At 49.2% G+C, this 13,347-nt stretch overlaps 1 protein-coding gene across 1 annotated transcript; it reads right to left on the minus strand.

Moving 5' to 3' along the window:
• Positions 1–2,050: 2,050 nt before the first annotated feature.
• LOC122372800 (organic cation transporter protein-like) lies at positions 2,051–3,814 on the minus strand. The gene has a single exon (XM_043350392.1). It carries the CDS (start codon positions 3,812–3,814, stop codon positions 2,153–2,155), a length of 1,662 nt encoding a protein of 553 aa, XP_043206327.1. The 3' UTR covers positions 2,051–2,152.
• Positions 3,815–13,347: the final 9,533 nt, after the last annotated feature.

A 13,347-nucleotide genomic window follows, 5' to 3' on the forward strand; every position in this document is an offset into this window, starting at 1 on the left:
GGCGGAACGACTGGAGGGTGGTCTTACACCAGTTCGAGTCAGTTCTGTCTAGAATGGGACCACGCCTTGCGCTAGTGACTCTGGCCTTTTTATTTGAATCCCTGTGAGGGAATGGCTTGAACTAAGCTAAAAGATTACAACACATTATATATATGTATAAGCACACAACAATATATGGAATTAGGTATGCAAGCATCATTGTTTGGACAGGTCGTGGTAATTTTACGTGCACAAAAAATTGTTCCGATTAGAAAAAGTGTTTAACGTGTACAGCGTCTTCCTCACGCGGCACAGCTCGCTCGCCGCCGGTGGAGGGCTGCGCTGTGCGCAGCTGCTGTGCTGTGCGCAGCTGCTGTGCTGTGCGCAGCTGCTGTGCTGTGCGCAGCTGCTGTGCAGTGTGCTGTGCGCAGCGGCTCCTCACTGCCGTTCCGGCCGGAGAGCCCCAGCTCTCTCGAGGGTCACGGCTGGCAGCAGACGACTTGGTCCTGAGATGTGCGCCAAACACTGACATAGGGGTCGTCTCGGGGGTATCGGTCGGGCTTGGGGGCAAAATTGAGGATTTGAGATTTAGCGACCGATAGCCCCGAACGCGATTACGACTCGCTGTTCTATTCAATTCAAAAGCTCCGACCCGAGCAATTTTTTGTGGTGTGAAGTCCTCATCCACTTGTAACAGGACTGAAACTTTCCTCCGGCTGTGCCTTGCCTATGTAAAATGTATCGCTTATTTTGTCGCTGGTTATTGTTTGTATCGCTTACTTATGTGTTTTATTCTAATGGATTGCTTCAGTAAGAACTTATTAGGAAAACGTTACGGGACATGATATTTTAAGGAGCTGAAGGACATCGTGAAGAACTTGACTTGCAACATCGGTGAGACATTTAGGGCCTTGGATGAGACGAATGGCATGACACATCCTGTACCGAGCTGAAGTTTGCTGCAAGGGTGCGGGGTCCGAATGTCGGCCGCGGCTGCTCGGAGCGGAGGGCCGATAGGAACTGCTTTGTTGGACGTCAGATCTCCCTCATCGGCGATATTTTACAATGATGCGCCATTTCGCTTTGAACTGCTGTATGTTTATGTATCTTAGTGACCATGCTTTGCTTTCTTACTCATCGATAACTGAACCTGGAATGTGTCTCCCTGCTATCAGCACTCTGAAACCAAAGCCCGGCACCAAACAGTACACAAACAATAGCCAGCGAGTAATGCATGGTGCAGTCTTATTGCATCAGTAGGTACAGTCCACAGCAGAAGTAATGTGGGGTTTCAGTCATGGGTATGTTCTGCTTCTGAAGCTTAGGAACGATTAATCAGACTACAATGAAACTTTGAATGTAGCTTATATGTATCGTCACCCTTGCAGCTGCAACTTTAGCTATTGACATCTTCTTTTCGATCACTCCGCATTAAACAATCGCCAGTCAAAGCCAACCGTTGAGATTGGTAAAACCCTACATTACTTTAGCGGTGGGCTGTACATAAAGCCGTGAACACTGAACAAGAGCAAAGATGGAACTTGCTGTGGGCTTAACTAACAGAGACTGACAATGTTTTAAACGAGGGATGCAGCTCAAATCAAATGATAATTAGGTATGCGTTGTCATGTGAGCATATTCTATGCAGTTGTATATGCACAATGGTCATAGACGGAGTTTTACTTTTTCTTTTTATATGTCAGGAAAAGTTAACATATGCAAGCTGCATTCATTCTGTATCAGAGTGGACCATTCACTACGTTCACTACATCGCAAATGGTAAGCAAAATAAATACCTACAGTAACATAACTTATCAGAAGCGTCTTTAGTGGTTAAAAGCTCTGCGCACTGAATTGGTTACTTCATCGCCTAGCTTTTCATACTCTCTACTTCACATCGACCCATTCATACTCTTCATCTACATAGTCTGACCATTCAGTGTTCTGTTCGCGGCTCTTTGTCTCCAACCCCTTCAGGAGTACCGTGCTTATGTAGTCTGGCCGACGCACCCTACAATTGCCTACCTAAGAACTCCTTCGACACCGCGATATCCTGACATAAGACTCAAGAGCGTCCATCAAAGTTAAAACGCACGACTAGGATTGCCGGCAGGTATCGGTCAGGTGTGTCTGTAGGACGGCGAGCTGGCCGTCTGCCGAGGCCCGCGGCCGGTCAGGGCTCGGTGCTGTGCAGAGCCTGGTAGCCGTCCTTGGGAGCCGGGTGCCAGACTCCCCGCTCGATGTCGGCCACCGTCTCCGGCAGCCGGCGTCCGTTGGTCTCCGGCAGCAGCAGCGCCACCAGCGCCGCCGTCACGCCCGCCAGGCCGAACACGCAGCTGGGGATGGCCCAGTGCACTGGCGACAGCAGGTCCACCACGTACGGCGCCGCCATCGAGCCCACCCGGGCGCACATGCTCGACGCGCCGAAGCCGACGTTGCGCAGAGTGGTGGGGAAGAACTCGGCCGTGTAGAGGAAGATGACGGCGAACCCGGCCGACGAGGCGAACTTGCCCACCATGGCGAGCGTCAGTTTGGGCCAGGCGGTGCCCGCCGGCACGGCCATGATGCAGAGGATGGCGGTGCCGGCCAGCAGGAACGTCAGCGCCGTGGTCGGACGGCGACCGACGCGACTGATGAGCGGCACGGCCAGGAGCACGGCCGGCACCTCCAACAGGCCGGCCAGGAAGATGGCCAGGTACGGGCTGCTACTCAGGTCGGCAGAGTTGAACGTGACGCCGTAGTAGATTAGAGACACTGCTAGCCAGTTGTAGAAGCTGGCCAGACTGATGCGCCGCATCCGCGGGGTACGCACCAGCCGACATATCTCGCCGATGCCGTTGGCGCAGCTCTGGAGCGCCGATCGCTGCGGCTCCTCGTCGTCGTCTGGGGACAGCTTCGTCTCGGCAGCGCGGAACTCCGACATCATCCTCATCATCTCGGCGTCTGAGGGCAGCGAGCGCTTGTTGCGGCGTGCAGCGGCCACCAGCACATCCAGCGCCTCCGGCAGCCTGTCCTGCATGATGAGCCAGCGCGGCGACTCGGGAAGCGCCCACCAGAAGCCGAGCATGAGCACAGAGGGGGCCGATATGACCAGCTGCAAGTAACGCCAGTCACGCACCAGATAGGCGGCCGCCGACAGCGCCATCATGCCGCACGAGAACGGAACTTGGTAGACGAGCCCGGCCAAAGAGCGCCAGCGCGGCCCCATCACCTCCATCGTTAGGATGAACATACTGTTGTATATGCTGACTCCCGAAAAGGCCGTGATGAAGCGCAGTGTGACAAAGGTGGCGTAGCTGCCAGCCCCGGCCGTGGCTAGGCTGGAGATGATGAACAGAACGCTACTGTAACAGACGACGCGCCGCCTTCCGAACTGGTCTGAGAGCACGCCGCTGATCATGGATCCGCAGAAGATGCCGAACATGTAGCTGGCCTGGACGGTGGACATCATCCAGCGGCGGCCGCAAACCAGGTCCCACTGGCTGACGATGGTCGAGTGAAAACGCTCCCGGCTGTACACCCAGCCGACGTCGCAGCCCACCGTGCGGCTGCCTCCGGCCGCGTCCCAGCGCTCACAGGAGGCCGGCTGGCCGGTGGCATTGTTGTACGGCAACCAGAGGTGCAGCTGCTCCTCGCTGGCTGTCTCGTTGGCCAGCTCTCCGGGCAGCGCGCAGCGGTGCTCCGGCTCGCCGCCGACGAAGGCGCTGCTGAAGCCGTGAACTCCGGAGAGCACGGAGCCGACTATGGACCAGAGGACGATCAGGGCCTGCCAGAGTCCTGCGTCCCCGGCCCGGCTCAGGATCTCCTCGAACTGGACACCGTGCGCGGCTGCCATGGCCTGGAGCCAGAGAGGGTCTGCCCGGCGCGCTGCACCGCCCGCACTCGAGTGAGCGCCAGACGTGACCGGGCCGCCGCCAGAGCCGGTGCGACATCTCGGAGAGGGAGAGCCTGTCAGAAGAGGTTACTACCGGACTGGACCACCCATGACGCTGTGCGTTGATATTAGCCCGCCATATCAGCGTCAGATGCCTTGACTTTTTCATGTGATTCCTGACGCAGTAGCCCTTTCCAGGAAGGCTCATTTGGTCATACAGGTGCGATTTGGTGAAAGTTGTTTTATACTTGCTTCTTAGTAGTTTTCACCTTAGGCTGCTCTGTTTGATTGTACCTAAACGTGGTTTATCAAATTACCAGACCTTTTTCCGGGCAACGCGTTGAAGTTAATTTATGACATGAAGCCTTCAAAATATTTTGTACAGATTTGATCAGAAATGCATTTGCCAGATAACTCTTTGTGAAAACGGCTGATGTCTCCCTTTCGAAGATGTAGCATGGCATTTGCGCATATTTAGGTTCATTGTTTCGGGTCAGCGAGGCATGATTTTGACCAGACTACGGGCCACGTCATACACACACACATAGGTACCCAATTAAGAAAATTCGAGATATGCCAGGAGCTGAATTTGGTAGCGATGATGGCACGCCGACAGCGGGGAAAGTGTCAGTTTTCACCGTGGAGGGCTCATAGTGAAGGCGCAGCCGTGACTTGTGTCAGTTAGTACCTGCACTCAACACTTAGCAACCAGAGGTCCGCACTCATCACTCCACACTCCGCAGTCCACACTCGACATTCAGCAGTCCGCACTCATCACTCAGCACTCAGCATTCATCACTCAGCACTCATCACTCAGCAGTCAGCACTCATCACTCAGCACTCAGCACTCATCACTCAGCACTCATCACTCAGCAGTCAGCACTCAGCACTCAGCAGTCAGCACGCAGCACTCAGCAGCCGCCGGGTCGCACAGGTTGAGCTGAAATCAGGGAGTGAATCGCGATGTAATCGTAGCGCGAACAGATGGCCGCGCCTGGTGCCTTTATACAGTCAGCTCATATACACACAGACTGTGTTAGAGCAGATGCCTACTGGCTGTATATGAGCAGTGGCTGTGTATGAGCAGTGGCTGTGTATGAGCAGTGGCTGTATATGAGCAGTGGCTGTATATGAGCAGTGGCTGTATGAACAGTGGTTGTATGGGCAGTGACTGTATGAACAGTGGTTCTGTATGAGCTGTGGCCGTTCGAGAAGTGGCTGTATGAGCATTGAGCAGTGGCTGTATGAGCAGTGGCTGTATGAACAGTGGTTGTGTATGAGCATTGGTTGTGTATGAGCAGTGGCTGTATGAGCAGTGGTTGTATGAACAATGGTTGTATGCACAGTGGCTGTTTGACTTAGCAAAGGCTGCATAGGAACAACAGCTGTGCAATGTCCACTCGTTTGAAGACGTGCCTGCCTGCCACCAAATTCAGTGTTTCACTCCACAACGATTTTTTATGGTGATTTGCGCGGAGAAGAAAGGTAGATAATGTTTGACCTCGGAGAAAACCGCGGCTCAGAAATGTTTCGGGATCATCTGAACGAGAGTAACTAATTAAGTACCTTATACCTACCTACAAGATGTATGTTCCTGTTTCAAAGCACCTATGCAAACGTGCCAATTACCATTCCAGTCACTCTAGTGAAGCACTCTGTACCTAAAGGTGTTGTTAGATAAATTGTAGATTTAGAGAAGAGTACCTAGGGGACTGTTTACATGGCGATGTTTGTATGTATATCATTGGATGTCTTTAAACGTGAACATTCGCGTACTGCACTAGGCGTAATAATGAAAAAAAAAACTGGAACACCCCCATAGCGAGGAATTGAAGGCCCGGTCACTATCTAGCTGTTAGAACATTAATCTCCTGCGAGCTATTTGTGAGCAGTCTATATATGTAAACCTACCCTTGTAGCTTCCAAACTGCGAGATCCTCGAACGCTGAGTCATGGAGCCATAATGTTCTGAATATTAAACACTATAATAGCACATTACATACTGTTAAATAAGCTACTCATCATCCAGTCAAGTGATAGGTACCTACCTAAAGATGAATTAAGGCATAAGTCTGACTTTGAATTGTTTCATAAATGTTTAGAAAAGTACTGTAGGGGATATCGTTTATTTATCATTTGATGTGATAAATTGGCGTTGGTGGTTATCTGCATGCGACACTCCCGGCTCTTCGGTCTGGGAAGTGGATGTAAGCAATCGAGCCTTATGTTTATGACAAACGGATAGGCGACGCGCTTTGTTTATCTTGGACCATACGAGCTCCTTTTAGGATGACCTTTATGCCTTCGCGTGTTGGCGTTCATAGCTCGTAAGGAGGGTAGGGGAGAACCGGGAGGTATGGGCCGGTTTTGTGAAAAGGCAATTTTCTTCCAGTGGGCAGTGGCTAGACCCGGTTTTTTACTCTGTGTACGTGAAATTGCCTTTCGCCTGCAAAGTGTGCTTGATATTAGGCATCTGGGATCACCTATTTTGTCTCGAGATAACTTCCAACAAATCATGCGGTTTTTTCGATGCATCAAAATACACCGGGAGGTATGGGCCATGGTCTGGGAGGTATGGGCCGGTGCCATGTTTCATATTCCTTTCTCGACAATGAGAGCAATACTCGTAGCTGGTATCTACCTTGATCTCTCTTAGAGCCCAGGAACCGCATAAGCGGCCACCAACTTTCTTCATGGGTATCACGTGGGCACATATGCATTTTGGTTAATTCAATCGCTCCATGAAATAAGAAAAATAATATTTATCTGTTTGAATGAAATTTGTAGCTAAATTTTCGACCTTGCGCGACAAAAATAAAACTTATTGAAGAGGGCATTCAATGAAAGCATAATTTTATTGATTTAGGATCAACGGGGGTGCCGGGAGGCCCGAACCTCCCGGTTAGGACGCCAGAATGTGCGTAGCATCTCAGCTCATAATCTTGCAAGAAAGCTTCAAATTGTCTATCCAGTCTTAATTTGCATGTTTTAAACTTTATATTTGCGATGGTCTGATATCATAAAACGAGCTTGGTTCAAATTTATCACGAATTTTCTGTATGTACCGTATTTTACTCGAAGAGGGCAAAAACGCTTTATCACCGCTCATTGCCAAAGAAGACTGAGGAAGATTCTGGAAATCACGTGGGTTGTAAAACGGAATGGCTGCTACCAGTTTACGCGGTCAAATGTATGAAAATTCGCAACACTTCTTCAAAACTGTCCTCCCCGTGGCCTAGTGGATAAGGCGTCCGTCTCCTAACTCGGTGGCAGCGAGTTCGCGGCCGGGAAGCTCCACGTCGTTTGACCCGCGTTCCTATATTAAGCCAGCTGGCAACTGGCGAGAGAGGGCCACGCTAGACCCGGGAGGACCGTGCCGCCATCTACCTGCGGCACGTTAAACTTTCGATCCAAATTATCACCGGTGAACCGGGCGCGGGCAAGGTGGGATGGTGGGTCCGTGGTGTCATTCGCAACAAGCACTGCTTAGCGGGGCACCCGGGCCCAGCCACCCATTCATCCATTCGGACAAAATTAAAAAAAAAAAAAAACTGTGAACGATCCAAGAATACTAAAATCAGTCCTAATGAAGGTTGGTGATCGTGAAGAAATTGTGGATTTCTTTTCGTTTGGTTACATCATTACATCTTTGACAAAAAAATCTGACTTTTGTATAGGACTCAAAAGGGGGCATTACATTACTGGTGCCTTCCTTGATAAATCATGGGACACAATGCCCCGGTGCCCCCTCCCCCTTCCGCTTATGCTTCAAATCAAAGTAGGTACGAGTTATCGCCATATTCTCAGAATATCGGGGAAATTCCACGCTGGTGTGGCCCAGGGGGGCAAAATGCCCCCCCCCAACGGGGCGAGGATTAACCCTCGCCGGCCGAGGGGGGGGGGGCGGGTGCCGCCCCCCCCATAGGGTTTTTTCGCGATAGCTCCGAACACGCTGGCGATAGAGAGCTGAAACTTGGCATACCTGACCTTTGATCCAAGCCGCATCTTTTGACACCAACCGCATTTTTGGGTCAGGTCAGGTCACTGACCTATGACGTCATAAGTGAACCTCTGCACGGTCTTCAGATGTCGCAACTTCGCAACGCCCTCACTGCCAGAGGAGATGTCACAGGGAAATGAAACTTGCAGGATCTAGTATCCATTATGAGTCCCACAACTTGTATATCTCGGATTTTTCCTAAAGGTCATATGAGGTCAGGTCATTTTCGTGACCTCACCATTATAAGTCAATGGGGAAAAATGAAAACTGCTATTCTGGCGCCGGGAACGATCTCCAACTATCTCAAGCACACAGAATCGTGATGTTATGCACTCCTTGCAAGGTTAGATGCGTCACTTTTGCAATGTTGACCTTGCGTGACGTCATTTATGACGTCATCAAGGTCATATTAGTTTTTCGTCAATAACTCTTGATCAAATTGAGCTAGCGAGTCGGGAAAGCCACCAATGGACTCAGGAAGACCTCCCGAATCGAATGATATGCGACATGACCTCTTTCGACCAACTTCGTGACCTGGGGGTGCTGACCTGACCTTGACCTGAGGTCAACACCCCAAGTTGACCTGACCCGGACAAAAAGTATATCATTCGACGCGCCTGAGCGAGACGAACACGATGCTGCCAAAATCGGCGCTCTGCGGCCGTTTTTTGCGAAGTTATTCACCAAAAACTGAACCGTACCTTGGGGCACTTGACCTGACCTCAGAGGTCACCGGTTGACCTAGGACCTTAAAATCGGGTACCAATCTCTGCGTCTCGTAACGGCGCACACGCTCGTTTTTTCCGCGACGCGCTAGCTCCACCAGGGGCGAAACGGCGAGGGGGGGTCGTACCCGCCCCCCCCCCCTCGGCCGGCGCGTATGTAGAAAACCAATAGGTCCGGCGAGGGTTAACAAGCATTCTATCATTCTATCATTAAACAAATTTTAGGTACGCCCAGTGAGGCAACAAAAGGCAAAAGTTTATTTTTTGGGCAAAACTTGTGTGTATGGTATTGTCGCTAATTTGGGTGGAAAATGTCTGCGATGAGGAGCCCAATTTAAGGTGTCGAGCCTCGCCCGTTCAGGTGTGATGACCGATACCACAGCTCTCAAGTTATTCTCGAGTTTTGTGGAAAAAAAAGAATACCTTCCACACAGTAAAACGAGTCCTGTACCTACTCATGTCGTCAATCCGTTCTTATATGCTAGACGAGGTTTTGCTTCAAATGTTTGCTAGCTCGGGTGAATGCATCTCAAGACATAAGAAAGTGTACCTATGTTTCCCGATGTGCTGATTTTGTGGCTTGTAACGAATGGTGGTTCGGACGACCGCGTGTCACAGTCAGCGGGAAGTGGGAACAGCGGCGCCCCCAGCTCCAGGGGACCGTGGGGTCCCCAGGGGTCGGCGGACTCACCTCCGACACATCCGGCTGTCGGACCTGCAGGGGGGGGGGGGAGGCACCCCCGGTCACCCTCGGCCGGCTGTTTGCGTGTCGGTATGTCACCAGGACCGGTGCGGTTCCACCGCGGCCGACCGTACTTACTACGCGGTCGACCGATAAACACTCCGACCGCACTACGCGGCCACCCGTACTCCGACTGTGCTCCGACTGTACTCTGACTGTACCACGACTGTACTCTGACCATACTCCCACCGTACTCCGACTGTGCTCCGACTGTACTCTGACCGTACTCTGACCTTACTCTGACCGATACTCCTACCGTACTCGTACTCCGCGGCCGGCCGACCACCGGCCACAAAACAAATCACGGATGCACCGGCCAGGTGGTACAGGGACCCGCAGTTGCTTCTGTACACACTAGTATTTCAGCGTATTCTTTGCCTGTGACACCGTTGGAGGCGAATTGGGAAATGATTGTGTGCTTATTAAAACCACCATCTGAAGGGCTTTAAACTGATGTGCTGCTCTCCTAATTCAGTGAACTTTTTATGGCTATATCAGCAAAACATTGTTTTCAGCGGTTTTTCCTGCCCCATTCCTTCTGAAACCTGGAACCGCTTATTCCATTTACTCCTGCCATCTGACGATGGTCGTGCTGACTACTAGTTCCGGCGCTAGTTACTGCTCCAGTTTTGCACCCGGCACAAACTCAGGCGGCACCGGGCCGTGGCTCGACCGTGGGGAGGGTCGGACCGAGCCGACTGCCTGGGGCGCGGTTAGATCGGACGCCCTGCTGGGGAAGGGGACGGGAGTGAGGGGGAGTGGAGGAGGTGGTCACGTGGTCCGTCCAAGCTCGCAGACGACCTGACCTGTCCTGCGCCCAGCCATGTTCCGTGATCCAAAATGGCACGAGAGCTGTGGAATGCCTGGAGGAGACGCTTCGAAAGCGAACTTCAGCAGCATTAATTTACCATATTCTGTGGAGATAAATTGATATTATCTTAATGCAGAAAAAATTGTATGCCCAAGCTGTATAAGCTGTATCTTTTTAAAAGTTGTAAATATAATTATTTTAGGGACTTATAGGTTTCGTATACACAGTGAATTGTGTTACAATAAGCCGTTTCGCTGTTATGGTTACTAACTGAATCTAGTTATCCTTTTTTCTCACAGGGAATGACAATACAATAACAATACGAATAAAACCAGACGTTTCGCACAAAAAAGTGCCTCCGTCAGTGGCAAGAAATAAGTAATTAGGCATACATGTTTTCTTTCGATAACGTCGATGAAGTAGTTATCTTTATTTTTTTAAAGATATATTTTCAACAGTTTTGTAAGCACATCATGGAAGCTTATAAACATTTGTGTATTTTATCGGCAGCCCGGCTGGCCAGACCGAGACGGTGCCGCATTTAGTTCTCATCGATGTTAAACCTATACACTCATTTTTCTCCACTGACGAAGGCACGTGTTGTCCGAAACGTTTGGTTTTATTCGCATTGTTTTTATATTGTCATTGTCCGTGAGAAAAACATACTCATATGGACTGGTCTTAGTTCATATAGAAATTGTTGCACATTCATCAACACAGATGAAATGAATATTAGCCCTCACCACACATATAGGTAGAGGTAAGTAGACCGCGCTCGCTGTTTTGCACCAATAAATCGCGGCAAAGTGAAGGATTGCGACGATTCTTTGGTGCCCTGAAGTTGATCAATTTTACAACTTCCCGGAAAATTAAATAGCCCTTATCATTTTTGCATCTTGTCTGAGAATTTTAAATCCCTGAACCAAATAACCTTTAACCTGTGATTATTTTTCTCAAGATCATGTCAGGCCAGAATAGCAATTGAAAGTCAGCGCACATCTTCTGTGTGTTTCCATAGTCGTTTCGTGATTAGCAACGTGATAACAAGTGGAATACCTATATTATCTAATGTTTGTCTCATTAATTGTTGTGGGTGCCAAGGTCACGTGAAACTCAGGTTAAGGTCATTTACTTGAAATGATCTCGGTTAACTTCCTTAAATTTACACCTTTTTACTGTGTTTTTTAGGAAGCGTTGGTTTGAAATTTAGCACCCATTTTAGCATTTGAAAACTAGGCATACTTAGGTATCAGTTATAGTGCCTATGCAATATGTTGCAAGGCTGTAAGTGCTGGTTAACATTCTATATAGCCGGCAGAACGCCTAATGGGTGATCTGGCGTGACCCGTCCTACCCCAAATGCTTTGATACATCATCTTTGATCAAAGCAAGTGCAAATTCGGAGTCAGAAGCAAGCCAAGTCCCAGCAAACTTCACTTGTAGAAATTCTAGCAGGACCCAATTTTCCGTGCTTTTGGGTTATTAACCTGATCTGGGAGGTCAACCAGTGACCTAGGATCTCAGCATTGACCAGGACATAAAAATAATTGGCTTTTTCTCGTCAGCGATGACGGACCCTCAAATCATCGGATTTCTCTCGTCACGAGCAACACGCTCTTTTTTATTTTTCAGCGAAGCTCTGGCTCTTTTTATCAAGGGCCGAATGGCTGAGAGTTTCTACGCCCCTCCGCTACATGTAAGACGCTGAAAAGAAATGCCTAAATAGGTGAGGTTTAAATATCGATTGCTTTTTAAGTGCCGAAGCCCGAAACACTTTAATTTACTTCGATAGCAGTTTTTAAGACCAACGAGCTCGAATAATATAACTTTGTAAGCACCACATAAAATGAATCGTGAGAGAAACGGCTCAAGATTAAGGAACTATGAGACACTTGGTTTTTAAACCTTTTCGTTGCAGACTGGTAGATTAAATTTTAGGATTGATTTCAGCTGATGCTCAAATGGAGCTATTCATTCGTTCATTCATGCGACCATCCAATTCCATTCATAAACGAAGCCAGTGACAAAATTGTTCATTTTAGATAAGTGTGAAATACAAACTCAATAAAAGTTTAATGATACGGCAAATTTGACAGCTTTTATAATGAACAGACAAATAACTTTAACGAATCAAGGTTGCGAGCCCCAAATAGGGGAGAGTGAGGTATAGATGAGCCAAGGCGCAAGTTTAGCCACCCCATGTTTCTTGCAGCTCCTATGCAGTAGCGGCGGAACGCCTTCAATTAAGGGGGGGGGGGCACTGCCGACTTTTGGTCTCATTCTTTCCATGCAACGCCCATAGGGCTAATGTTAAAATGCCAAAATCAAAGGGGGGCACGGTGCCCCGATGCCCTCCCTGTTCCGCCGCCTATGCAGTCCTATGGCGCTGATTGACTTGAGGTTCCATGTGCCTTTCGCTTACGATGCTGCAGTCTTTCACGTGAGACGGCAACGTTCTCACGCTCAGCACCCGGTAACATGTGGTATCGCCCCTGATAACTAAGACATGTTTGGCTTTAAAATGAGATTGTTGTTATCTGCGGTGCATGGTTATTTTCCTTAGCGGGTGTCATTAATCGAAAATGGCCACGGGTGGGGCAAGATGAGCCATTTTCACCTGGGGGAAGATGAGCCGGATAAGCCATTGTTGTCTCCGCTGTCGAAAACCAAACTGAGCTGCGCTTGTTTCTGCTGAATAAAAATGGTAGAAATTTGTTTTTCTTTGTTGATTACACAAGTTGTAAGTGATTTGCAGATTATCTGAAGGATAAAATGATTTCTTCCGTGATAGAAAACTTGACGAGTTATTAGAAGGCTTAAAACTAGAGGTGGCAAAATGTGGACCCGAGGACCCGGTCCAAAGAACCAGTCTAGACCCATATGGGTCCAGACCGGTTCCTGGAAATTTTCTGACGGGTCCAACCGGGTCCTACCATAAACTATACATCTTGCACACTACACATTATTGCAAAATATGAAGTGAATGAAGTGAATGTTCCTTTACACACAGTAGCTCATGAGTATTCCCAGTGGGAAATAAGCTGTTTTACATGATGCAACTAATGATACCTACAAGAAGTTTGTATTAATTGACTTTTGGGGAACGGGTCCAACTGGTTCCGATTCCAACTAAGACCGGGTCCGACTGGTTCCAGAAATGTCCAGACGGGTCTGGTTCGAGTCTGGTTCCCAACATTTTCATCTTTTGCCACCTCT

This window comes from Amphibalanus amphitrite, unplaced genomic scaffold, assembly GCF_019059575.1.
Source record: "Amphibalanus amphitrite isolate SeventyFive unplaced genomic scaffold, NRLGWU_Aamphi_draft 001402F_arrow, whole genome shotgun sequence".
Lineage (NCBI taxonomy): Eukaryota > Metazoa > Arthropoda > Thecostraca > Balanomorpha > Balanidae > Amphibalanus > Amphibalanus amphitrite.

What these genes read in the sequence shown, in the direction of transcription:
- LOC122372800 (XM_043350392.1), bottom strand. Translation starts at nt 3,814, where the DNA reads ATGGCAGCCGCGCACGGTGTCCAGTTCGAGGAGATCCTGAGCCGGGCC.